Source organism: Bombus pascuorum, chromosome 7 (genome assembly GCF_905332965.1).
Source record: "Bombus pascuorum chromosome 7, iyBomPasc1.1, whole genome shotgun sequence".
Lineage (NCBI taxonomy): Eukaryota > Metazoa > Arthropoda > Insecta > Hymenoptera > Apidae > Bombus > Bombus pascuorum.
This window is the reverse complement of record NC_083494.1, coordinates 7,369,341-7,395,147: the sequence shown is the minus strand read 5'-3', so window position 1 is coordinate 7,395,147 and position 25,807 is coordinate 7,369,341. Positions and strand designations below refer to the sequence as shown.

The 25,807-nt window shown below is 33.7% G+C and overlaps 8 protein-coding genes across 13 annotated transcripts in view; 5 read left to right on the top strand and 3 right to left on the bottom strand.

The window, feature by feature from the left end:
- LOC132908829 (E3 ubiquitin-protein ligase lubel) overlaps positions 1-12,729 on the top strand; it is a 24,818-nt gene extending 12,089 nt beyond the window's left edge. Inside the window, exons 13-21 of the mRNA XM_060963185.1 lie at positions 366-7,867; positions 9,477-9,674; positions 10,012-10,290; positions 10,364-10,453; positions 10,545-10,701; positions 11,109-11,439; positions 11,887-12,012; positions 12,113-12,281; positions 12,565-12,729. Coding sequence (XP_060819168.1) covers positions 366-7,867; positions 9,477-9,674; positions 10,012-10,290; positions 10,364-10,453; positions 10,545-10,701; positions 11,109-11,439; positions 11,887-12,012; positions 12,113-12,281; positions 12,565-12,594 — 8,882 coding nt within the window. The 3' untranslated portion in view covers positions 12,595-12,729. The remainder of the gene's footprint in view (positions 1-365; positions 7,868-9,476; positions 9,675-10,011; positions 10,291-10,363; positions 10,454-10,544; positions 10,702-11,108; positions 11,440-11,886; positions 12,013-12,112; positions 12,282-12,564) is intronic.
- LOC132908823 (uncharacterized) overlaps positions 12,622-25,807 on the bottom strand; it is a 26,772-nt gene continuing 13,586 nt past the window's right edge. The window contains exons 2-3 of the mRNA XM_060963178.1: positions 13,631-13,804; positions 12,622-13,536 (exon numbers count right to left, since the gene is read on the bottom strand). Of these exons, the coding sequence (XP_060819161.1) occupies positions 12,927-13,536; positions 13,631-13,719 (699 nt within the window). The 5' untranslated portion in view covers positions 13,720-13,804 and the 3' untranslated portion in view covers positions 12,622-12,926. The remainder of the gene's footprint in view (positions 13,537-13,630; positions 13,805-25,807) is intronic.
- LOC132908822 (type 1 phosphatidylinositol 4,5-bisphosphate 4-phosphatase) lies at positions 13,796-16,303 on the top strand. The gene is made up of 6 exons (XM_060963177.1): positions 13,796-14,452; positions 14,539-14,723; positions 14,800-15,009; positions 15,087-15,227; positions 15,337-15,391; positions 15,535-16,303. Exons 1-6 carry the CDS (start codon positions 14,368-14,370, stop codon positions 15,618-15,620), a joined length of 762 nt encoding a protein of 253 aa, XP_060819160.1. The 5' UTR covers positions 13,796-14,367; the 3' UTR covers positions 15,621-16,303.
- On the top strand, positions 16,459-17,406 carry LOC132908825 (chromosome transmission fidelity protein 8 homolog). The gene is made up of 2 exons (XM_060963181.1): positions 16,459-16,910; positions 16,995-17,406. Exons 1-2 carry the CDS (start codon positions 16,837-16,839, stop codon positions 17,323-17,325), a joined length of 405 nt encoding a protein of 134 aa, XP_060819164.1. The 5' UTR covers positions 16,459-16,836; the 3' UTR covers positions 17,326-17,406.
- Positions 17,393-18,123, bottom strand: LOC132908828 (small nuclear ribonucleoprotein F). The gene is made up of 2 exons (XM_060963184.1): positions 18,105-18,123; positions 17,393-17,834 (listed from the first exon to the last, which is right to left on the bottom strand). Exon 2 carries the CDS (start codon positions 17,809-17,811, stop codon positions 17,545-17,547), a length of 267 nt encoding a protein of 88 aa, XP_060819167.1. The 5' UTR covers positions 17,812-17,834; positions 18,105-18,123; the 3' UTR covers positions 17,393-17,544.
- LOC132908814 (leukocyte receptor cluster member 1 homolog) lies at positions 18,244-19,961 on the top strand. Of its 2 annotated transcripts, XM_060963160.1 has the most exons (4): positions 18,244-18,452; positions 18,532-18,631; positions 18,710-19,513; positions 19,826-19,961. In XM_060963160.1, the coding sequence occupies exons 1-3, from the start codon at positions 18,430-18,432 to the stop codon at positions 19,508-19,510; spliced, it is 924 nt and encodes a 307-aa protein (XP_060819143.1). In that variant the 5' UTR covers positions 18,244-18,429; the 3' UTR covers positions 19,511-19,513; positions 19,826-19,961. The 2 variants fall into 2 exon arrangements, with proteins under 2 accessions (XP_060819143.1, XP_060819142.1); XM_060963159.1 differs by lacking the exon at positions 19,826-19,961 and having other exon boundaries at positions 18,710-19,728.
- Positions 19,843-24,603, top strand: LOC132908805 (zinc finger protein 836-like). Of its 3 annotated transcripts, none has more exons than XM_060963142.1 (9): positions 19,843-19,961; positions 20,577-21,218; positions 21,278-21,385; positions 21,461-21,663; positions 21,760-21,935; positions 22,008-22,460; positions 22,553-22,759; positions 22,833-23,306; positions 24,253-24,603. In XM_060963142.1, the coding sequence occupies exons 2-8, from the start codon at positions 20,646-20,648 to the stop codon at positions 23,195-23,197; spliced, it is 2,085 nt and encodes a 694-aa protein (XP_060819125.1). In that variant the 5' UTR covers positions 19,843-19,961; positions 20,577-20,645; the 3' UTR covers positions 23,198-23,306; positions 24,253-24,603. The 3 variants fall into 3 exon arrangements, with proteins under 3 accessions (XP_060819125.1, XP_060819127.1, XP_060819126.1); XM_060963144.1 differs by lacking the exon at positions 19,843-19,961 and adding an exon at positions 20,017-20,274; XM_060963143.1 differs by lacking the exon at positions 19,843-19,961 and adding an exon at positions 20,017-20,362.
- Positions 23,656-25,807, bottom strand: part of LOC132908803 (trimethylguanosine synthase) — a 5,416-nt gene continuing 3,264 nt past the window's right edge. For 2 of the 3 annotated variants that reach the window (XM_060963137.1, XM_060963139.1), the window contains exons 5-8: positions 25,159-25,771; positions 24,874-25,005; positions 24,518-24,816; positions 23,656-24,406 (exon numbers count right to left, since the gene is read on the bottom strand). In XM_060963137.1, the coding sequence (XP_060819120.1) occupies positions 24,296-24,406; positions 24,518-24,816; positions 24,874-25,005; positions 25,159-25,771 (1,155 nt within the window). In that variant the 3' untranslated portion in view covers positions 23,656-24,295. The remainder of the gene's footprint in view (positions 24,407-24,517; positions 24,817-24,873; positions 25,006-25,158; positions 25,772-25,807) is intronic. The other variant, XM_060963138.1, reaches the window with a different exon arrangement.

Here is a 25,807-nt window from a genome sequence, read left to right as displayed (position 1 = left end):
CAGTAAATATTACGTATCAATTATCTGATCATATCAAATAAAAAATAATTATAATAATAATTTTTAAGTATAGTCTGTATAATAAAATCGCGGATGTATTGTATTATTTCATAATTAAAAAGTAATTTTGAATTTCTTAAATAATCCTCTTAAAATTAATCCTTATCATATTATTTGTTTGATTGGTATAATGAAATCGTGCATAATAGGAATCCTTTGATTATTTTGCCTAGTGGAAATCATGGAAATATATGCTCGAACTTTTCATTTTACAAATCTTTATATTTGATAAATATTCTTTTTACCAAAGCGACAGTTTCGGTGGTAACTTTTCATTCATGTTGATCAAGTTGAAATAATTTCAGATACAGCAGGTGCGGTCGGTGGTGGAACGGGTGGTTCCGAACAGGTTACCAACGTGTCGGACGCTGAAGCCAGGAAGCAGGTAATGTCACCAATCGTAGAAAATTTCGTCGCGTTGCAGGCCGACTTTCAAAAGCAACTGGCAGCCCTCAGACAACTGACCGATAACTGGCAACATGACAAAGACCCCCTGAATACGTTCGGTAATAAGCCTGATAATCTGTATCAAGTTAACACTGACGATCGAATCGTTCTAATCGATAAAAATCTGGTCCCAAGGGCCGTACAAGACCTCGATGTAGCCAGCACTCTTAAAACACTGGAGAACGAGGAACCAAAACTAACCAATCAAGACGATACTAAATTAATAAGAATTAACAAGACTGATACGTCCATTATAACTGAAAAACAAGACCAAAATAACAATTCCACTATAAAGGCGATTGAAGAACAAGTTCAGAATCTATCAGAAAATTTATTAAACCAGAATCAGATCAACGTTGAAAAAAAATTAACGATAGAAAAAATTTCACATACGAAAGAAAATGAAAAAATTCGATCGGATGAGTTGCAAAAAGAAAATATCGATGTAACTAAACCCACATTACCTGAGGATATTGATCCAGCTGCTGTACCTAAGGACAACGACCGAAACATCAGTATTTCGATAAATTTAATTGAGAAAGACATCCCTAATCAATCAGAAAATTTGTTAAAGGAGAGTCCGAGCGAACAAAAGATAAAAGGGATCTCAGTTCCTGATACAAAAGAAGGTAGAAGTGTAGATGAAGAAGTTAGTGTCTCGTCTTCCAGTGTAGTAGAAGAATCATCGTATAAAGCAGAAGCCGAAACGAGCGATGTAACCAGGTCGAAAAAGAATGTAAAGCAAACTGTGGGGATGAGTTTGAAAGTAGCTGAGGTAAAGGGCGAAGAAGCTGGTTCACGCGTAAAAGAAAGCGAAACGACGTCTCAAAAGATTTCAGACGCCGGTCAAAGCAGCCAAGGAATAGATACAGCTTCTTCGTCGCGTTTGGAGAAAAACGAATCGCCATCCCAAAATCCTTCTGATCCTCATCAAAGAGCTGTGCAAGTAGATAAAGGCTCTCCTTCAGTGGAGAATGTCCCTTTGCGATCTAACGTATCGGATCAAGGTTTACCCGAAAGTGTATCGAAGACGTCCGAATCGGCTCGAGGTTCTTCGCAAACTGGAATCGAACGAGCCGACTTAATAAACCAAATGTTGGAACAAGGCGAAGAGTCCCTTCAAAAGGCAACAACTTCTACAGAATTAATTAAGAGTCTTAAAAATTCCAGCGAAAACGGAGACGCGGGGATTTCAGGGAATATCGACGTAACGAGTAAAGAAACGACGGGATCATTGGATAAATTAAGGCCTATAAAGGAAGATACGAAAGTAGAATCGGGCAACGTTATCGAACAAGCGCAATCACCGATAATTACGGCTGAGAATGGCTCGACAGATCAAAGTTCTGAAAACGTCTCGCCGGAAGCTCGTCCAGAAGGCAACGAGACGCAAGTAGCCACCGTGGAGGCACTGTTATCTGCCGTGAAATCGCTGCCAGAGCAATTACTGGGCCCTTTCATATCGGCAATGCAAATGTTGTCGTCGAAGAAATCGAGCAACGAGACCGATCGAGCGAACGTTCTCGAAGTTGTAACAGAAGATCAGAATTCCACGTCTTTTCAAGCTTCCAGCGAAACTGGGTCTGACAAGAATGAAAATGTACCTCTGGGAAGCGTCGAAAATGCAGAGGAGCTTGTATCAGGTGTAGCCGAAACTGTAACAACCGAAACGACCGCGACTGACATCGAAAAGCTACATGATCTCGAAACGGTACGTAAAAACGAAAAAAGCGATAATATTTCGCATACTAGCGTAGGAGGAGCGACAATGGAGGTAAAATTTAACGGGAATCGGGTCCCAGGAGACACGATAACACTGTTGCAGAGCGGAGAGAAACCTGAAACAACGATAACTAAAGTAAGTTCGCCAGAAGCCGCGAATAATATTAACAGCGATGAAAAGCTAGACAAGGTACCTAAATCTGAGCAGTTATCACGTCCAGTACACGAAATCACCAGTGATAGTTCAAAGGTATCGTCGGTAGAAGTCGATTCATCCCATCGTTATCATCTCGACGCGAATGCGGAAATTCATACGTGGAACGATCTACCTATTCATGAACGATCATCGTCAAAGGAAGCTGGCAACTCTTCCGTGACCGGCATCAAAGATCCTCGACCTAACAATGCATCTTTGAACAGCGAATCACTCACAAGCGATAGCTCGATGAGACACAACGGGACCATTGGCGCACAATCATTATCGGACAAGATATCATCCTCGGTTGTATGTGACTCGGGAACGTGTGAATCATCCGACATGCAAACGTCTATCATCGAGACTCGACCTAGCGATGATAACCGTGTGAAATTAATTGATGGCAGTTTGACGACTGACAATAGAAGATCTGAGGATGTTATGTCTAATCATATATCGCATGATAATAATCATACTAATTCGGTCGTGACCCAGGTAGCAGCATCTTCTCAGTTAGTTAACTTTGAAAATAATTCTGTAGATTACAAAGTTTCCGAAAATTCTAAAATTGAATCGCAGAAAATTTCTGAGGATAATCTTGTTAGAAACTCTGAGTGTAAAATTTTGGAAGATTCGAAAATTGCTCGAAATGAATTTTCTAAGGAAAGTGAAGTTGCTATTCGAGATTCTTCAAAAGATTCTGAAATAGCTCAGGAAATTTCTGCAGATCCTAAGAGTGTTGTAACTTCCAAAGATTCCAAGATCGATGAAATTCCTAGTGATCCCAAATCTTCTGAAATTTCGATGGATTCTGGTATCGTTACACATGATGTATCGGAAAATAGAACCTTTACTCAAGAAATTTCTGAAAATTCTAAAAACATTATACCTAATACTCCGAAAAGTCCTGCATCTATAATCTTTGAAGTTTTAAAGGGTTTTATATCTACTTCAAATGAAGTATCTAATGATCCCAAAATTCTTATTCAAGAAGCTTCTTCGGATTTGAAAACTGGTCTTCACGTAGCTTCTTCAGACTTGAAAAAAATACCTAATGATTCCAAAATTACCATTCACGAAATTCCAAAAAGTCCTACATCTAGCTCAGATGAAACATCTATTGAATCTAAAATTCTTATTCAAGAATCTTCGAAAAACCTGAAAATTGTTGACGAAACTTCTTCAAGCTCTAATATTATTGTCCATGAAGTTTTAAAAGATTCTAAACCTAGTTCACACGAAATGTCTACTGATTCCAAGATACTTATCCAAAAAGCTTCGAAAGATTTGGAAGCAGTTGTTGAGGAAGCATCCTCAGATCCCAACATTGCTAACTATGAAATTTCAGAAGATTCTAAATCTAATTCAAAGGAAATATCCAATAACTCCAAAACACTTACCCAGGAAGCTTCGAAAGATTTGGATGCAGTCGTTGAGAAAGCATCCTCAGATCCCAACATTGCTAACCATAAATTTTCAGAAGATTCTAAATCTAGTCCAAAGGAAATATCCAATAACTCCAAAACACTTACCCAGGAAGCTTCGAAAGATTTGGATGCAGTCGTTGAGAAAGCATCCTCAGATCCCAACATTGCTAACCATGAATTTTCAGAAGATTCTAAATCTAATTCAAAGGAAATATCTAATAACTCCAAAATACTTAGCCAAAAAGCATTGAAAGATACAAAAGCTGTTATTGAAGAAACATCTTCAGATCCCAAAATTGCTAACCATGAAATTTCAGAAGATTCCAAATCTAGTTCAAAAGAAATATCCAATAATTCCAAAATACTTAGCCAAAAAGCTCCGGAAGATTTGGAAACAGTTGTTGAGAAAGCATCCTCAGATCCCAACAGTGCTAACCATAAAGTTTCAGAAGATTCTAAATCTAATTCAAAGGAAATATCCAATAGCTCCAAAACACTTATCCAGGAAGCTTCGAAAGATTTGGATGCAGTCGTTGAGAAAGCATCCTCAGATCCCAACATTGCTAACCATGAAGTTTCAGAAGATTCCAAATCTAGTTCAAAGGAAATATCCAATAATTCCAAAATACTTAGCCAAAAAGCTCCGGAAGATTTGGAAACAGTTGTTGAGAAAGCATCCTCAGATCCCAACAGTGCTAACCATGAAGTTTCAGAAGATTCTAAATCTAATTCAAAGGAAATATCCAATAACTCCAAAACATTTATCCAGGAAGCTTCGAAAGATTTGGATGCAGTCGTTGAGAAAGCATCCTCAGATCCCAACATTGCTAACCATGAATTTTCAGAAGATTCTAAATCTAGTCCAAAGGAAATTTCTAATGATTCCAACATTTCTATTCAAGAAGCGTCGAAAGATTTAAAAACTGTTGACGAGATTTCTCAAAATTTTAATGTTGGTATCCACGAAATTTCGGAGGATTTCGAAGATATTCCACGCGATGTTCCCAAACGGCCATACACTAATACTCCCAAATCAACCCAAGAATCCGAAATTCAAGAAATTCCTAACAAACCAACAACAATCGTACACGAAACTTTGAAAGCACTTTTGCATGTGTCTGAAAAAGTAGAGCAGTCTATCTCTGTAGCATGTCACATTCCCCAGAGCAACGACAAAATCGATACTTCGCCAATAACTTCAGCAAGTAAGTCTGTCGACTCTAAAGAAATTCGCGAGCAAATTAATATTCATTTAAAACCTGTCAAAGACGATCATCCTCTATCGATATCTCCTACAAAAATTAACGATATAACAAAAGACTCTTTGATAGAGATAAAAAAAGATTCTTCGACGATCGTGGAACGAAATAATTCAAACAAATCGATGGAAACAATCGATGCGAACAACGAGTCAGAAATAGAAAAGAACGACCAAGAGATATTTTCTGACTCTATTTCGAACAAGGTCGAGGCAAATACAACTTGCGAAGCAATAGCGAATATCGAACCGGCAATAGTAACTATCTCGAGTGACCCTCGTATTTCCGGTTCCTCGTTGACCTCGCATTCTTTGGACACCGAATCTGCCGTTAACAAGCTAAATTCTACGGATACTAACAACATTCCTAAGAACCTCGTTGTTCCTAATAACGATATGTCGTATAATGCATCGAACTCGAACGAAGAAAGTCAAGTTGTCGAGCTAAATCTGACCGATACGAATCTCGAAACTTACGTCGTTCCTAACGTGCTTGGAAACGTTAACGAATTTTCCAGTTCGATTCCCTGCAACGATGAAAGTATCACGAAGGATTCGAACAATAACGCGTCCCATTTATATCCGCTAAGCTCGAGTGAAATCGAAGGGAATGAAAGGGAAGAAAATAAGAAAGAAGATGCTGCATTATTTATTAAAGATTCTGTAAATATATTAAAATTCGAATTAAGCGTTAATTCCAATAATAAAAATCCAGAGACAGAGTGTTCGATCATCGATAATATTAACGATGTTCCTCCAGGAGTACCTGAAACTATAGAGATTAAAATCATGGAATCTCCCATGTTAGCGGTGAACGATTGTGCGCCAATAAAGGTTCTAGAAAGTCCATCAGAGAACGAAGTAAAACCGATTGAGACGGCGAAATTGCAAACAGAAAGCGCGACCGAAGCACGCAAGATCGTGACGATTTCGGGAGAAAGCGCGGTAGACGTTGAAAATAATGAAGTAGATGCAAATGAAGTTGATAAGACGGTTACCTCGAGAGTTGCAGTCAAGGAGAGATCCAAATCTCCTGCCAAAAAGGTCGGCAGAAGGAGGTCTCCCGTGAAAGTCGTTAAAAAATCTACCGGCATACCGAGAAGGAATTTTGGAAAAGTTAGCCCGAGAGGCGCGACGATTGCAAAGGCGAAAGATGCCGCGGCTGAAATAACTCGAAGATCGACTTTGTCGAACCAAAGGAGAAGTCCAGGAAAAACAATCGCGAAAGTCGTTAAGATCGTTTCATCGAACAGTTCGATAAATAAAACAAAATCAGCAACTAATACTAGGCAGAAGCAAGTTTCAAAAGGTTCCAAATCGACGGAGAAGAAAGTAATTCCGGAAAGGAAGTCGACAATCTTGAGTACGTTGTCCAAAGGTTGTGAACAAATTAAAAAATCAATCATGAATGCACAGACTAACGATAAAAATAGTGGAATGACGGCTAAAAAGTCTTCGAAAGGGAACAGCGCGTTAAAACATTCTTTCCTTTCAAGGATTCCCGTGTTCACAGCGAGACGTCGACTTCCACAAGTACAAGAGACTCCAAAAAGTTCTCAGCAATCTTCGAAAGCGGCATCCGGTGACGAGTTAACTAACACCTCGGCGAAACCATCGATTACCCAACAAACAGCAAGGAAAAGTAGTTCATCCGGAAGTGATTCGAAGATCAGAGCAGAGCGAAAAATTGAGCCGGATAAAGTCGGAAATTTAAATGACAAAAAGACGGTAATCGTAAAAACTGCAATCACTCGGACGAAGACTTGCGAAAGGAGCGAAAAAACGAAGTCAGCGATGGCATCAGGGAAAAATGACGAGGAAATAGACGTGACTGGGTCCAACGAAGATCAAACGATATCTAAGAAATTGGATTTAAATGATACCACTTCCAGCGAAGAATACGAGCTGGAAGAAGTTTCTGATAATGACTCTTCCACTTCCGACTTCGAGAGCGCAACGGAATCTGAAATATCAGAAACGGGGAAGCAGCTTTCCGATCGCACGTCAGACAGCATCGAAGAGCTAACCGATGCTGAAATCATGCTACAGGAAACAATCAACGCGATAAAAGCAAAAATATCCGACTCTGAATTCGAAGATTCTGAAAATGAATACGTAACTGATAATGACAGTCAAGAAGATTCTGATTCCAGTGAAACTCACGTGAACGTGAAAGACTCTTCTTTCGAAGAGGAAGAAGAAGAAGAAGAAGAAGAAATAAAAGAAATGGAACAAATAGATAATAAAGAGCTAAACTATATTTCGTCTGAGGAGGACGAAACTTTGAGAGCTGATAGCATTGACGTAAAGGACCAACGAAAGCAAATGACAAATTCAGACAACAATACCAAAGAAACATTAAAAAATACCACTTCTAAAACTCATTCCATTAAAAAACCAAAAGAACAGTTAATACCACTAAAGAACAGTACAGACGCAATTAAAGATAAGCCTGGTAAACTAAAGGGGAAACTTGAGATGAACGATAACTCTAGTAAAAACGGGCAGAATAAGACAGATCCTAAGACTGAGGTAGCGAAAGCGAGACGTACGAGCGACAAGCGAGTGAAAGCGAGTCGTAGAGCGAGCACAGGCTGTGATAGAGGGGTAGATCAGGGAGGAACATCGAAGAAACGATTCTCCTTGGTGGCCAGTTGTATCCGTCGGTTCGAGGGCGAAGAAAATACAGAACGGGAATACGTGGAAAGTAGAAGCGGCAACTTGAAGACAGGGGGATCTCCCAAAACGGAGAGGGAGGTCAGTAGACGTCAGTTGTCAGAATCAATTGTCGACTTTGTCAGTACTTGCCGCTGACAGACCAATGTCTACAAACAGCTCGATCAAAAGTGTTGAAACAGCGGATGAGACTTAAAAAAAAAAAATCGCACGAAAAAAAAAAAGAGAAAAAATACCCGAGAGTCTCGTTAAAATTTTAACCCTGTTTTGACTGTAGCTTTTAAGCATACTCTTTTTTTCCACCCAACTAGCGTACAGTTGGCTCTTTCTCTGTTTGCGCGAGGTAAGTACTTCTCTTGTTTCTCCCCGTGACTAATATTGCTGTTGTATAGCATGTCACTTTGTTTCGCGTTGCTCCGCTGTGTGTTTAAATTAAAAAGTAACAGAACAGTGGTGTACACGCGAAAACGTACTCGAGGTTTGTATGCGCTCCGCGAAGAAAGCACACCGAGAGTTTAATTTAATATCGTGGAACACGACTTTTCCATCATCCAATTTGTCGGATGCTTTCGGGGATTTTATAGTAATTTAAACGCACGCGAATAACATGCTCTCCTCCGGCACGATCGTTTCGTTCCAGGGAATAAAACAACATCTCTTGACGTGCTTCAAAGAACACAAGCATTGAGCAATTTTTTATTTGTTTACTATCATTGTGTATTCTGTGTTCGTCATTCTGTATTCTTTACGATCGTTCATTTACGTATTAATGTTCCATAATGTCAATTTCAGTAGTTCGTCCGTGACAAATAAACACGATATTAATATTTTATTCACGGATTTGACGACGTTACCTTAAAAATATGCAGAGCTCGTTTCTAGACGTTGGTGTAGTATCTTTTTATCGTATTTTTGCATGTCCATTGTCCTTGTGTACTATTCTGTGCGTCAATCTTTATTCTAAGTCTCAAATATTCCATAATTTATCTCATAATTTCGGTATTATTTTTAATCGTATTATCATATTTAAATGGATGTTATATACGTGTAATTATCATATCAGGTCCGTATTGTTTGATCGACACAAAATTGACCGACACTGTTTTCGCCGACACCAAACTTAGTCAACATTAGACTTTATCAGGAACAACTTTGACCGACAACATCGATGATCAACACAAAATTCGACAAACTGTTCACAGTGAACTCGGACAAAGTACGAATTTGTTTTCTAGTATTGTATCTCGCTTGAAGAAATCTAGTCCAGAGCACATTGGAGTAGATTTAAAAAAATATGTTTCGACCAAAAATCGGATTCTCTGCCCCCTCCCACGAATTGGTATTGTTTTGGTTTAGACTTGTTCGTGCGAGCGAGTAACGTGACCGATTCTACCACTCGCTCCTATCCAACACAACATAAAACACTTGTCAATCAACGATTCACCGATTGATAGTTGTCGACTAATTCTTGTACGCGGTAGAAATCGACGACACAAATGTAAATATCGTCGATGAAACTCGGTGACGATGAAAACATTGTCGGTGAAATAATTGCCGGTAATCTAAACATATCGATGACTAAATATCGTGGTCTTGATTCGGTGTCACTGAAATCGTGTCGATGACATGATTATCCATGAAATGATTCTCTGTAAAGTAAATGTTGCGAGAATTTCTTCTACACTTTCAGAGAATTGCTCGACGCCTCTTAGCGGAAGGAAAAGCGTCGAACTACGATGAGGCGGAAGTGGCCGCCAGTTTGCTGGCCTTGAAGTTTGGAGACGTCGAGGCTCTTCATGCGGCTAAAGAGTGTTCCAGCGTAGAATCGGCATTGGCTTTCTTGCAACAAGAATGCGAACTTTGTACAGGTCGCTTTGCGATGAGTCAGGTACTCGAAGCAATACAATACCCATTATTTCATCTGAGAATACAAAACTTTTATTTGTCTTTTATTTGAACTGATCATGAGTAGACTGCGAATGTTCACGCATGTGTAAAAGATTGAAGCCTACAAAGATATATGGAATACAGACAGACTGTAACACGTAAGAGTATACAAAATATGCTAAGTAAAGTACTATTTATAACATTGAAAAGATTAGAATACTCAAATGAAACCCTTGTTTGAGTTCTAGTTCTTTGGTAATGTACACAGAAATTGAAATATCCATGAATTTGCAGTATAATTGAACTTTAATTAAATTGAAACACAATTTTAATCCCAGATAGTGTCCATGCTGAAATGCGTGCACCGTTGTTGCAACGAGTGCGCGAAGAACTACTTCACTATCCAAATCAGCGACAGAAATATCACGGACGCAGTTTGTCCATTTTGTAAGGAGCCAAATCTAAAAGACGCCAACGAAGACGAGGTGTTAGAATATTTCAGTAACCTGGACATACAATTGAAAACACTTCTAGATCCTCCGATTCATGAACTCTTCCAAAGAAAGCTGAGAGACAGAACATTAATGCAAGATCCGAACTTTAAGTGGTGCATTCAGGTGTTTCTTCTATATAAACCGTACAATCCTCTTTAGTCAACGATTAGAGAAACGTCATGTGTATTGTTTTCAGTGTTCAAGCGGATTTTACGCCGATCCGGATCAGAAGAGATTAATATGTCCCGATTGTCGATCAGTCACGTGTGCATTGTGTCGAAGACCGGTACGTGCTGACGTTGATAATTACGCGAAAATTAAATGGAAGTTACGTAAGCGCGGACAAACATCCTCTCTGACGGTGGTTTCACTTTCAGTGGGAGAAACAGCACGAAGGAATTACGTGCGAGCAATTTGCTGCTTGGAAAGACGAGAATGACCCGGATAATCAAGCCGCTGGCTTAGCCAAGCACCTCGCGGATAATGGGATAGATTGTCCTAAATGCAAATTTCGCTACTCCTTGTCTAGGGGAGGTAAAGTATTTCAACTGGTTCTCAAGCTTTAATTACTTGGATTGCAATGAATTTTTCTTAAAATGCTGCTAACTTTAAACAAAGAATAGAGCTTTTATAAGCGACATATTCAATTAAGTATAAAGTATTCAAACAATTGCTAAATGAATTTTCCCTGAAATATTGATATATATTGTTATCATTAGACTGCGAACATTTTTAAAGGAATAAAAAGAAATAGAAGCTAAATATAGATTTAATTCACCTACTGAAAATTGTAGCGAATACTCTTACATACTTTGCATATTTTATATATATCTTTATCATTCGAGTAGCCAATTAATTCTGGATAAAAGATATTTCTTAATTTAAATACTAATTTCTGATTAATGTTAACGATAAATACCGAAAATGATACTTTTTCGTAGGTTGTATGCATTTCACATGTAGCCAGTGCAAGTATGAATTCTGCTGCGGTTGCGGAAAGGCATTCATGATGGGAGCAAAATGCTCGGTCAGTCAGTATTGCGCGAAACTGGGCCTTCATGCTCACCATCCACGAAACTGTCTGTTCTATCTTCGAGATAAGGAGCCTATGCAGTTGCAACAGCTGTTAAGAGATAATGGAATCGAGTACGACACGGAGGGTCCGGCTGGCGAGCGCAAGTGCAAAGTGCAATTGCAGAAAGAAACTCCCACCGGTGTTGTAGATGCGGTATGCAATTCAGATGTCGTTGTGGGACACGCTGGCTTGTGCAGGTAATTTGTTTGTTCCCCCGTAACTCTGCATGCGTTCGCCGTTATTACGACCACCACTTTTATAATTGAATACCTTTCTCGATGAAACCAAGGTACCGTTGTAATTATACGAAAAAAAAGCTCGTACAAATTATCATATTAGAGGGCTAAAAAGAATAAAAATGACTAAGAATAAAATAAATTAAAAAAGGAAAAAAGAACGATATAACTTGCGAGTAAAATAGAAAATAATGCTTTTGAGGTCTTCGTGGTTATCGATCTCCTTTCTAATACTTACTAGTTGCTATATTAAACAAAAAGAAAAACAAATCTATTTAAAAAAGTAGGAAACATATAATAAAAATGTTTACTTATTTAAGCTTTGAGCCAACATTGTTCCATAAAAAATAATGCAAATGTTAAAAAAAATAGTGTCCTTTTATCATAACGAGATATTCAAATATTTAGGATCCACTATATCGAATACCTAGTTCGAAAGATCCGGGAGACCCAACTGGAACCGCTTCCCTTGTTAAACGTAGACGATCTCGAGACTTGCGTGAAACGTGCGGGGATCAAATTGCCCCCGAATTGGTACGGTCGTGATCCAGAACATTACAAGAGGGACTTGATCGAGGTAAATGAAAAGGCATCGTGCATTGCACGACTAAATTCTGGGTACTTTTCCCCGCAGGCAGCACTACATTGAGTACTTGGCGGGCCTGGTACTGAAGGGCAAGCTGGATCCCGTGGCGATCTTTGACTTGAACGATGCCAAGCAAGAGCTGCGCCGTCGGGGAAAAGTTCCCCCTGCGAAGGACCAGGAAATGTCCGAGCGGGATTATCTCGAGGCGTGCATTCAGGTGACTAACAACTCCTCTCCTGTACTCCTGCCCCGACACACTGACCGAATTAACAAGAAATGCACGAAAGTAGACCTTCACGCATGACTTTCGCAACCGAAAAGTACGACGTGATGACGCGCACGCGCCTGCACGTTGCCAAAAAATAGAGATCTGCAATTGTGGATTAGAATTTGGTTTTATCCTCGTACATTCTGTTTATTTTTATCTTGAAATGAATAGTAATTTTTCGTACCATTAGGAGGATTTTATTCGTGACATCTAATGTATGGATGTTTTATAGGTTGTACGGAAGGAGATTCCACTGGAGTGATAAATGGGTAATAATTAATGAACGACATTATGTAAGTTCCGCTTCTGATACGTCATGTATAGTGTATTTATTTTATCATATGGACAGTGATGTAGAGAGCAATTATTGACGATTAAAGTAAACAAAGATTGAAAATTGTTTAGTATTTAATGTACAAAAGTAATCAATTTTTTAGTATAGAACTTGAAAACTAAAATATCAATTTTTTTATTCTTCTCGCTATCTTCTTTTTTTGGTTTATGTATAAAAGGGTGACAGATGTTTTTTATGTAATAAACGTGAATTTGTGTTTATAGAAAATTTTATAAAACACTTTAACAATAAACTAATTTTCAACAAAGCTCTGTTAAGAAACTATGTAAACTTTTCCTTTTTGGAGGTGTTACACCTTGATTTATTATGTTTTTTAATCGATTTATATTAATCGTTCTTATTTTCTGAGTTGGTGTAATAAAATTTGCAGTGCTTCCAACTTTTTTTATGTTGGTTTCTTTCAATTCCTTGGTTTGAATATTTCTCTCATTCAAATTTGAAATTCCAGGAACATTTAAGCCAGCTGTTCTATCCTTGGTCCTCTTCTTCTTCCGTTTTTTTGATCTTTCAATACTTTCTGTCCTAATCTTTTGTACTTTTTCCCTTTGTGGTTTATTAAACGATATTCTTGTACTTTTTGAACAAACTGAGCATTTAAGTACCAATTTGTTCATTTTATTTTTTAAACATTTTTTTGCTAAACTTCTTTGAACTTCAGGTATTTCTTTCTTACCGTTATTCATAGAGTGTACAATTTTTTCAATGGATTTAGAAAGTGGTTTACCTTGTGATAATCTAATGCTATGATCTATAGTATTCCAAAGCGATCCACAATATGGGCACATCACAGAAGGACCAAAATTTTGAGACGATAGTTGTATTCCATGACTAAACTTCCTACATCTTTCTCTAAAATACAATAATATTAAATATTTAATATGTAATGAATTTTTTATTCACTCAAAATATATATAAATATTCAAATAAATAAAATACATCTTACATGTAAAACGTTTGCAAATTTCTACTTTGTGAACAATTTAATTTTGTAATAAATTGATTCACGTTCCATAAATGTGTTAATTTTTCCATATCTGTTTGTTTACACACACGCACGCACGAAAACGGAATGATTCATAGAGTATTGTTACGGAGTGTTAGGTTAGAGCTATTTACACTTGATGATAAAATACAAACTTCCGCTTAAACAGTATTTGATACTATTTAGCTTTTAAAAAGTCATTAAATGCGAAAAGTATACTGACGAGTGGAACTGATCGAACTGTGTTAAAGTGTGCTACTATACGAACAGTAGAAGTGGTGTAGTATGACTCCTAAACAGATTACACCAATGCTTCAAAAAATTCTGGACTTTTACAATATCATTACCAATTAATAGTGCTCTTTGTTTTCGTTAGAAAAGTAGATAAAAAAGGAAAAAATAACCTCCAAATACGATTACATTGGAGACGTCACAATTATTGAGTAACAGGGTAGCCAACCTGTGAAAATGTTACAATGCCTGTAGAATTCCTAAACCAATCCATTAAAGATCCGTAATGTTGAAACCAATGTATATCTCGTTTCGATGAATAAGTTTCTGTTCTATGAACAGACAGAACCACGCAGGGTGTTAGAAAAATTTTTATTTTGTCATCCTTGTCATCGAAGCACCGGGAGTACTGTCAAACAATACTTGAAATAAATTGTTGTCATTAAGGGGTAAATTAATAGATCGACATGGGAGACGGGAAGAAGGGCGAACGACAACCGTTGTTAAAAAATGAAAATGTCACTTATAGTTCACACGGCAGCGATTTCGTTGGTAAATAATATTCGATTTTAATCACGGAAGAATTAAGTTTGTTTAATCCGATTGCTTATGATTACCTCTACTATATTTTACTTTAGATGAAGTGGAATCGACTGTTAGTACAGTATCTGCAATAGGTCCTGATGAAGTGCCACCTCCATACGAATCAAGTAGTCAATGTGGCAAGCCTATGGTCACTTGTAGGGTTTGTCAAGCTATGATAGATATTTCTGGCAAAAGAGATCAACATGTTGTCAAATGCTGTCAATGTAATGAAGCTACAGTATGTTATCAAAGTAATTTAATTCACTGGAATCCATTCTCATATCAGAAATAAAAGCCATATATCACTTTTTTAGCCCATACGAAATGCACCTCCTGGAAAGAAATATGTCCGTTGCCCATGTAACTGTTTATTAATATGTAAGAGTTCTTCACAACGTATTGCTTGTCCAAGGCCAAACTGTAAACGTATTATTAATCTTGCTCCAAGCCCAATTACACCACCTGTTTTATCTATGCCTGGAATGTGTAGGGTATGCTGTGCTCATTGTCATGACACATTTTTGGTAAGGATTTACATAAGGAACATTTTATTTGATTGAAATATCTTAATAATTAATATATGTATTATTAAATTCTTTAGTTTAATACCTTAAATAATGCTTTGGCTCGATGTCCACATTGCCGAAAAATATCTTCTGTTGGTCCAGATTTTGCTAGAGGTCGAGGTATTGCATTCACTATCGTTGGATTAATAGCCTTAGTAATTGCAATAGCTGTGACTGTAAGTATTTTTATAACATCTGATATGTTAAAAAAATTACATAATGAAGATTTACAATAATTTAGATAGATTTTAAAATAGATCGCAATTGATACCACTTTATTTTCAGGTTGGAACACATACATATGCAAAAACTAGTGGTGGAATTTATGTAGCTTATGTTGGTGGGTATGATAAAATTTGTTCAAATTGAATTATTAATTGAATATATAAACTTCTTGCATATAAACATTTATTTATATTTACATATTATTTAACTAATAAGTTGTCTTTTTTACTAGGTTTGTTTTTAAAATTTTATTTTCAGGTGCATTTCTCTTAGCACTTTTGTGCTTTGGACGCAGCATTTATTATTGTACAATGAAAATTAGTATGATAGAAGGTCCAATGTAATACCCTAAATGACAATCAGTTGCTAACATTTTTAAACCAATTCCTCTAACATCTATGTCGTATAATAATATATTTAGATCAAATGTTTATAGTAATAAAATGACATAAAGTCCTTCTAGGACAATTGGTACATTCTTACACATACATATGTAAGTTTATATTGCTAGTAATGAGCAATATTCTTACATATACATATGCAAATGTACATGTCACGGATGAAGAGGATGTGTAACTGTAATGTATGACACTTTCTCACATAAGGTAATATATCAAAAAGTACTAGAAGTTGGGGTATCCATTTAAAAAACAAAGGATTGTTCCTCTGCACTTTTATATTGTCAAGCACAGGACCAAGACAACAACCCCATTATATTGTTTTCATATTTGAATGAGAATATACTAATGAAAATATGCTTTCTACATCTACAGTAAATATACAAAATGCACATACATATATACATACATAGATATATATGCAAATAAAACATTCTTGCATGAATATTCCAATTGTAAGCAGCTATACATACAGCTATATATATTGTGTTTGCAATTACGAACTTGCATTGTCAGATAACAAAGAATAAAAATATCTTTCTAAGAAAAAATTATAAATCGATATCGTTTGACAGACGTTTTTGGATTTATGTATTATTTGACATGCAAGTAAAATTATATAAAATACATATGTTGAACTTTACTATTTTATTACCACTGCTGCAATTTAAATTATTGAATTATAACGATATCATTTTTTAGGAATGTAATTCTATTCAAGTGTTGGGTAACAAATAGTTGCAAACATTTAAATTTGTCGAATTTTTCAGATATAACATATTAGATAAAAGAGATTGAAATTAGAATCTTTGATATTATAAATGTTTCAGTAATATTTTTATTACACAAGATATTTTAAAAGAAATAAATAAATGAAATATGTAATATTACTAAATTGATTGATTCATTACTAAACAGCGAAGCTATTTATTACTTCTGTTTTGTAATGACATTCCAATCCAGAAAATTATTTATGTAATACTACATGCATCATATAATATTTGCAATCTAAAACCATTGTTTAAAATTTAAACCTAATTATCTGACAATAAATAGTGATTGTTACAAATTGTAGTTATATTTGTTTCATTTTTTAGTGCAAACTCGACCTAAGCTTATACTTCATGTTCTAGTAACTTTACTCATACTTAGTTATGCATATATGTATATCTCACATACATATGTGTGTAAACACCGCTTACCGCCAAAACTCAGTATGATCGTACCAATAAAGAAGTATTACTTATTACTTAAGTTTCAGAAATATTGATGATTTTTATATTTGTCACAAATAAAAAGTGCTTTTTTGCTATTTTTTAGAGATGGTGAATGTGAGGAATGGGCAATTGTTGAGTTACAAGGTGATTTAAAATTTAGTTCCATGAATATTACGAATGTATATATCGGAGATTTGCACTTTACAAAATCTGGTACACCTATACTTATAATCGGCATTCATGTATTACAAGGAAAAGAAATGGCACTTCAAAAACCATTTGCAGTTTTAGTTAAAAAAAAGAATGAAGAAACTAATACAGCTAATACTTCCGAAGTAAAAACGGCATACATTATTAAAGCAATTGTAAAGAAGAAATTAATTTTTAAGTCTAGGCCAAAACCTATTGTAACAAATGTCCCAAAATGTCATTAAACACATGTATAAATATTGTACCTTATTGATGTAATTTTATGGTATACTGTGCTATTGAAATAAACTATTGTGATATAAATATGAGTGTATTGTTGCTGATAAATAAATTTACATAGTTTTAAAAAACAATTTGCTTTATTATTATTTTTTAGTCTTACGTAATCTTAATCTTAAAAATAAAAAGTATTATCCTAAATTGATTTATAAACATTATGGGAACTAGTCTTTCATTTCTCCTTCCTCATCTTCCTCTTCCACACCTCTTATATACATTACATTATTACATCTGATTAAGACTTCACCAAGGTTGCCAGTACAATTTCCTTCTATATGTTCCTCTGTATTAGCTAATTGTAAGTTCATATATCCATCGACGGAGACAAGATAACCTTTATATTCATGACCCCATTTTAATTTTACCATAACTGGTTTTCCAGTTAAACCATTTAGAAATGGTTTTGGATTTATTGGCATTGTTGCAGCCATTGTGTAGTATTTTTCCTTAATTTCTGCAAAATATATTACACAGTGCATATGTTGTTATAAATATTTAAAACAACAATTTCAATAAATATAAATAGATATAACACCTAAAATATATATGCAAATATAATACATAATAATGAATAACAAAAATGAAGTCAAATGAGATATTGTTTGACAATTATATTAAATGTTGAGGTTAACATTATATATATAAATATTAGGAATATATCAAGAATTTATATATCGTATAATTGTGAAATTATTGTTATTTTTGATGAAACTTTTGTACTTACATATTTAAAAGATGATAAAATGGAAAACTCTTTGAATTTTTTAGAAGTCCTATAAAAAGACGCTCGAATCTGAAGCAGGGTGCAGTTGTGTTGTTAGAATTAGAAATGGCGCACGCTCTTAGAACACATAACCTAAACTAGTCACTTTTGCACTAATTTATGAGTTCTATCAAAATACACGATAATCCTCTATATACATTTAACACGATTTATTAAAAGGATCTATTAATAAAATTAAAAATAAATAGAGTTATGAGGATATCTAATTGAATTTGTTTCCGATAAAGAATTTGTGTTTTTCATTAAAAGTAATTACACTTTAAAAATGAACATTTTACCAAAGAAAAGGTATAATTAAAATTAATTCGTATATAATGAATATTTTCTTCTGGTACATTAAAATAATTATAAAAATTATTCCTTTTAGGTGGCATGTACGTACTAAGGAAAACATTGCTCGTGTACGACGTGATGAAGCAAAAGCTGCAGAAGAAGAAAGACTTAAACAAGAACGAATTCAAAAAGCAGTATGTATGAATAAGAATAAAACAGAAACTAATTGTTCATTGCTTATGTAATCAATGACGTTTGAAATACTTTTCTAGGAAACTGAAGCTAGAATTAATCTCTTAAGAGAGAAAGCCAGATCGAAATACGATGGACGAACAGAAGCATTGAAAAATGATACAGATGCCTCATCTTCAAAATGGGATCATGTTAATTTTTTTGCTGAACTTGAACAAGGAAAACTTGATTATAATAAACCTAATGTAGAACATGAAAAGGAGAAAAAGGAAGAAAAAGAAAAGTATGAGAAACAGATTGGTTATCTTACATATCTTGGACAAGATACTAATGAAGCAACAGGTAGGAAAAATTGGTATGAAGAGTTACCTGAGAGATTAAGAGACACAGGAAAGGATGTAGAAGTACAAGTTGAAAAGAAGACATTACATGATCCCATCCATGATATAAAGAAATATTTAAATATAATGGGATCTGGCTCTATAGAAAAATGTACAAAAATTAGAACAGGAACTATTAAAAGGAAAAGAGATGATTCAGATGAAAGTGATGATTCAGATCACGAAAAATTTTCGAAAAAACACAGACACAAAAAGTCTAAAAAACATAAGAAGCATAAAAATAAAGAAAGACAAAATGTAGAAAAACCGAGTATAGATGTAGAAAAGTTAAGAGCAGAGAGATTGTTAAGAGAACAAACTGAGAAATTAAGGACAGAAGCTTTATTGGCTAAATTGAGAGGAGATCCAGTTCCAACAGTAGCACCAAAGACTCCTCCCAAACCCATTATCAAACAAAAATATAATTCACAGTTCTTCCCTGAAATTGCTAGACAAAATGCTGAAAGAACTCCTAGTGTACATCCAATGAGAGAACAGTAAAATGTAAATCGCTTTTTATTTTATAATTACATGCATTTCTTTTATTGTGCTAATATTGATTATTACTACAATTATGTAAACATCCATATACATATATAGATATTTGTATAAAATTTCATAACATTTATGCTTAGTCTCTAATACGTTGTTATTTGTAAAATATGAAATATAACACAATATGAAGTATGTATATATATATATATATTTCTTAAATAGTATTATTTTATAAAGCGCAATAAAATACAAATAAAAAAGGAAAAAAATGAGTTTTAAATTATTGCCAAATGAAATGTCAAATATCCCTCGTTTTACTAGATTGTGCTAAATTTCGCGGTATGACGTGATGCAAGATGGTGGAATATCACGGATCTCATGGATAATGTATTAAAATTTGACGTTTATGTCATTTTTTCAGTATTCTTGTTCATCACTTGACATAAATAATTTACTCGTAAGTAATGTTCTCTCCTTGTATATATATTAAATATTTCCGCTAAAAATTTTGAAGCCCCATTTTGAAATCTCGAACCAGACGCATAGAACGCGCGAGTTACTTTCGCATAACATGATTTTCGAATTTGAACAGTTATGAATATACTTAATTACGGAGAAATGATAATTTGTGAAAGCTTTTGTTTTACGTCGTTAAAATATAACAGCTTAACTTCAATTATTGTTAGAAAAATTACATTTTTAAGTCATGTTACGAATCGACCTTAAGATAACCTCTTCACTAATTTATACAAATATCGGCATTTCAAAATGTAATTATAAATAATTCACTTATTTTGTATACTTTGAATATAGTGATGCGTACGTTTAGTGTAGTTTATAAAATTTTATATTAAACAGGTAATGTATAATTCAAGTAAATAAATATTGAATATTGTGTTATTGAATAGACTGTGCTATATATATGTATTCTTAAAATTTCCGTGCGAGAATATTAGTATATTATTAGTTATATATTCTACTTTCTATGTCTAACAATGTCAAATTTTGCTTTGTTAGTTATGTTTAAAATCCTTGTATAATAGGTGGAAATAAATATGTACTTGTATTACAGACAAGATGTTACTATTAATTTAAACGTCAAGAATTTTATAACGGTATGATTTAATTAAATATCATCACCATGAATGAGGAAAGAAGTGTTGAAGATTCTTCATATTTAAGTTATGAAATAAATGGCACTAGATATATTTTACAAACTGTATCAGATCCAGCTATAGATATATCAAAAGCTGTATCAAACACTCAAGAACAAAATACAATTAATGTTATAAATGAACCACAAGTAGAAAAAGATGATGAATCAATTTCTTTAATTTGCTTAGATGGTCAGGTTTATGCATTTCAAAATGGAGAATTACAAGAATTAGATTTTAGTCAAGTAATAGACGAAAATGAATCACAAGAAAAAACAGTGTTGCTACCTAAAGAAGATGATAATTGTGAACCACAGTACATTACCAACGAAGGATTAGTAATCGGAAATATTGATGAACATTCTCAAGAACAATATGAAATTATTGCTGATCAAAATGAAAAAAATTTTATAATGGAGAAGCATAATGTAAATGCTAATGATTTTGTGGAAGTTGTAACAGCATTTAAATGTAAGATATGTACTTATACCACTCAAGACAAAACACAATTATTACAGCATTTTCAGAAAACGCATGTAAATCCTAAAGTGGATATAGAGGTGAGCTACAATATTAATTATTTCTCTCCGAATACTTACATTGATATTGCATCTTTCAGATAAAAGAAGAATCTAAGATTACAGATGAAGTAAAATTGTTATATATGTGTGGAGAATGTTCTAATTGCTTTCCTTCTATTGAAGATTGTAAAGAACACATGATAAACGTAATTATTTAAAATTTATCTGGTCTATTATAAAAGGAAGTAAATATAAAGATATGTTAATGCTTTTTATTTTAGGATCATCAATTAACAGACACAGGAGCCAATAGAGGTGGTAAAGAAAATATAACAGATGATTCAAAAGATTCTGGGTTATTAGAGTGTATAGGACAGAGTATTGAAAGTAATGATATAAAACGTCAAGTTAAAATTCAAAAACCTCTAAATTCTGAATATATGCTCAATAAAAAAATGATTGAATTAATGGAAAGAAACATAAAGTATGTATATTATTCTTATGTTATATCAATCGTGTATATCAATCTTTTAAATCTATTATCTATTTTATTTACTCATTAAATTGTATATTTTGCTAGGTGTTCATATAGAGGATGTCCCTACAAATTTTGTACAGAGGAAACAATGCAGCAACATGCACTTTGTCATACGGAATCACAAAATGGAACAGCATTTAAATGTAGCGTTTGCCGCGATATGAAATTTACCAAATGGAGACAGTGTAGCTTACATTTATGGAAAAAGCATCAAATTGGTAAGTATCTAGTATCTATATCTGAACAATAAAATATTAAAACGTGTTTTTTTACTATGTATGTTTTCTTAGACATAGGATTATTTACTTGTAAAATATGTAAAGCATATAAAAGTGCAACAATGGTCAAACTTTTAACTCATATGCGTGTGCATAGTGAGACACGTGAGTATGAATGTTCAGAATGTGGTAAATGTTTTAAACAAGCCAGTCAATTGCGTAATCATAGAGTTATGCATTTGGATCGCAAAACATTGGAAGTAACGCGGTGGTATACTTCAAAAAAATGTGATATGTGTGGAAAAACTTATGCTAATTCCAAATGTTTGAAGAGTCATATTCAAGCAGTGCACTCAAAATTGCGACCATATGTTTGTAATGTTTGTGGACATTCTAGCGCTAGAAAAGCAATGTTGCAAATGCATTTACGACAACACACTGGTGACAAACCCTTTAGTTGTGAACTTTGCGAATATAAAACTGGTGATCACAATACGTTACGACGTCATATTATGCAACACACAGGTATGTATGATAATAAAGATGTGAAATGATGAAAAATATGTGTATAGTACAAGGATGTATTTAAAAATTACAAGTATAAATAATATTTTCAGGTTTTAGACCTTATAAATGCCCTCATTGTTCTTATACTGCAATACAAAGTAGTAGTTATAAAAATCATTTGAAATCTAGACATCCTTTACTGTCTGGTTTATTTACATGTGACCTATGTCCTTTCAAAACTGTTAAAAATCAAAGTTATATACAACATGTAAGAGACCATGAAAAGGGATTAATCAAAGCGAATATGCAAAAAAAAGGTATGTTTCAATCTTTTATTTAAAAGAATTAATGAATATATATAAAAAAAAATAAAATTATATACTTTTTCAGATAGTGAAAATGTCGAAGTTTTTCCTGGTAATCTCGCGGCGGCACAATTGATTTATAGTTGCTTAGGTGCCTTTTCAAAAGTGGGCGATACTTTAGAAGCAAATTTAATGTCTTCCTCAACGTCTGCAGATGGTACATCACAAACGATTACGATACAGATACCATCGAAACATCTTGAAGGTTCACTGCCAACAAGAGAATGTAGAACTAAAAGTAACTCAGCAATTGAACAAGAAGATGAAGAAACAATGCATTGTTTTTTAAAAATTCCAAGGGAAGAGGAAGAAAGTATAGACACAGGTGGTATAACTATACCTGCAGAACCTGAGGAATCAGGCGCAACAACTATTAATGTTGATACATGAAATACGGAATATTAAGTTGCTAATTAAAATATTTCTGTATATTCGAAAACACCTAGAAATTTATACTTCAAAGTAAATGAAGAAATGCTAGTCACACGTTACTTAGAAGGTATGAATCAATTTGTTTTCTTTTGACAAAAAATTAGGATTAATATATTAATTTTTTAAAATTCTAATTCTGATACTATGTTTAAAATTGTATATTATATCAGCAAACACAAACTTAACAATTTAAGTGTTTTCGTTTGAAAAAATTTTAATTTTATACATTATTTTTAAAAAATGATAACATATGCACATTCAATCAATTAATTGCATTCACGGTTTCTATGTTCATATGTGTTAAAAAAAATTGTTATTTTGTCCTGAAACAAGATTTTAGAGTTAAAAGAATGTAATTTTGAGATATTTTATTTTAAATTTTACTAAGAATGTAATTTACTATATATTTAAACACATTTTTAAGATTTTGAATGTATTTATTGATAATTAATAAGAAATTAGTAGAAGTGTACATAAAAATTGTAAAATAATAATCTGGGAACCGTTGTAAAATGTAAATTACAATGTCTCGTATGGTTTACAATACGAGTAAAATAATATTTTACATGATGGAGAAACGCTCTGATATTTTTGACTTAATTATTCATCAGGTAAAAATAATACTTATTGCTATGGAAGATTGAATTTAAAATCTTTTTAAAAGATTTCACATATTAATTATTGGATTTCACAAATATGTCCCCACAAATTGGAATTACGGTATCAATTTGCTTAAGTGCGAAGATTTGTGAAAATGGTAACTGGTGGACATATGTAAACATATTATTTTTAAAAGATCCAATAGGAAAGTTTTAAAATATATTTAACTATATATATAAAATAAAAAATATATAAATTATAGCATATAATACAGTTGCCTTTTTATATGTATTTTGTAAAAAAACGTGAAGTGAAATAAAAAATACTGTTTTTAAGGACATCCTAAGCAAATTGATACAGGTTATTATTTACAGCTAATTATTCATAAAACGTGAGAAGCTCCTTTTTTTAAGCAACTGATGTGGATCTTCCCGGAAATTACACCTCGTATCACAACTAACAGTCTCTGGGCAGTTCGCCATAATAAGCTGTTAAAGCTATTAGTTTTCTGTCAAGAAAGTTTTGTTCCACTTCTACACCACCACCTACTGCGGCTAACATGGCAAGCTGTAAATTTGTATATATATAAATAAAAGCAATTGATGTATAGTGCATTATAAAGTAAAGTAACATAGAATATCGAAATTTTTCGAATCTTCTTGAATCATAAAAATTTACCTGCATTGTATCTACATTTCTAGGTAGAAAGTAGGCCACATGATCTGTGATTTTTCTTGCTATATTAAATAAATTTATACCACCAATGGGATGCATAATATTATTGAGATCAAATGTTTCATTCTTGGTATATTCAGGTCCTCCCCATGGAGGACTTAGAAACACAACATCTGCGCTTAACTTTGATGCGAGTTTAATAAAATCTCCAACAATGAATTCTATTCTGTCTTCAACACCATAAACTCGAGCATTATTTCGAGCAATTTCGATTTTAGCTGGATCTATATCTATTGCGAAAACTGTAAAAATAAAGATGTTGAGTTTCTATGCTAATTACCCACACGCAACGAACGCACCTCTTTCACATGTAAAAGCAAATTGAATAGCGTTCCCTCCTGCTCCACAAAATGCATCGATTACGGTATCGCATTTGCATCTTTGAGCTATGTGCACGGCAATTTTTTCTGGTGTTACAGAGTACCAACTTTCTATAAAGAAAAGAATAGAAAAAAGTATTTTATTACAAAAATTGAAAAGTTCGTAAGCATGTTATCGAATAATTTATAAAATATTTCACTGTTAGTCTTTTGAAGATAATAAATCTTCATTATTATACATATAAATAATATCATAGAACATACCATGATCCAATTTAATGCCTTCATCAAATTTGCTAAATAGGCGGTATCTTTTGAACCAATATTTCATTAAAGTTTTATCATTGTCTATTTCTACTGGCAGGCTTACATTTCTTTTGGGTGGCTTCCTTCGTTTTTTCTTTTGCGTTTTCTTTACACTATCTTCATCTGATAATTTCATACTTTGTATTTCGTTGTTACTATAGTTTTCATCTATATCCATATTGACATTTAATACATCAAAGTTCTCTTGTTCGAAAACTTGATTTTCTGGTACACATTTTGTAGAATCGCTTGTTTCATCCTGATCAAAGTATATATTATCATCTTTGATACTTTGGAAAACATTGCCCTGTTTATCAAATACATTTAAGGTATCGTGAACATCATCGAATTGTTTTTTATCTGCTCCTGAATCTATTGAACTTGTGCTTGGTTTACTAAATACAAATCGTTTTGTTTGTAACTTTGACTTAAGGCTATGATCACATTCATCATCAGAACTTGATGTCAATTGTGTTGTGTAGGAACCTTTTTCAGAGGGTTGTAATTCTGTTTTTGCTGATGGCAAAACAGGACAGTATGATAAATAATGCTTCACCTGTAAAACAAAACACTAAAGATAAAATACTTATATATCTACGTTTTTATT

Bases quoted from the DNA above. Each gene is read 5' to 3' on its own strand.
- LOC132908822 (XM_060963177.1), top strand. From the start codon at position 14,368: ATGGGAGACGGGAAGAAGGGCGAACGACAACCGTTGTTAAAAAATGAA. The intron at 14,724-14,799 runs GTATGTTATCAA...TCACTTTTTTAG, and splicing joins GTCAATGTAATGAAGCTACA to CCCATACGAAATGCACCTCC. The intron at 15,010-15,086 runs GTAAGGATTTAC...TAAATTCTTTAG, and splicing joins ATTGTCATGACACATTTTTG to TTTAATACCTTAAATAATGC.
- LOC132908825 (XM_060963181.1), top strand. From the start codon at position 16,837: ATGTATATCTCACATACATATGTGTGTAAACACCGCTTACCGCCAAAA. The intron at 16,911-16,994 runs GTATTACTTATT...GCTATTTTTTAG, and splicing joins ATGATCGTACCAATAAAGAA to AGATGGTGAATGTGAGGAAT.
- LOC132908828 (XM_060963184.1), bottom strand. From the start codon at position 17,811: ATGGCTGCAACAATGCCAATAAATCCAAAACCATTTCTAAATGGTTTA.
- LOC132908814 (XM_060963160.1), top strand. From the start codon at position 18,430: ATGAACATTTTACCAAAGAAAAG. The intron at 18,453-18,531 runs GTATAATTAAAA...TATTCCTTTTAG, and splicing joins AACATTTTACCAAAGAAAAG to GTGGCATGTACGTACTAAGG. The intron at 18,632-18,709 runs GTATGTATGAAT...ATACTTTTCTAG, and splicing joins AAGAACGAATTCAAAAAGCA to GAAACTGAAGCTAGAATTAA.
- LOC132908805 (XM_060963142.1), top strand. From the start codon at position 20,646: ATGAATGAGGAAAGAAGTGTTGAAGATTCTTCATATTTAAGTTATGAA. The intron at 21,664-21,759 runs GTATGTATATTA...ATATTTTGCTAG, and splicing joins TTAATGGAAAGAAACATAAA to GTGTTCATATAGAGGATGTC. The intron at 22,461-22,552 runs GTATGTATGATA...TAATATTTTCAG, and splicing joins TCATATTATGCAACACACAG to GTTTTAGACCTTATAAATGC.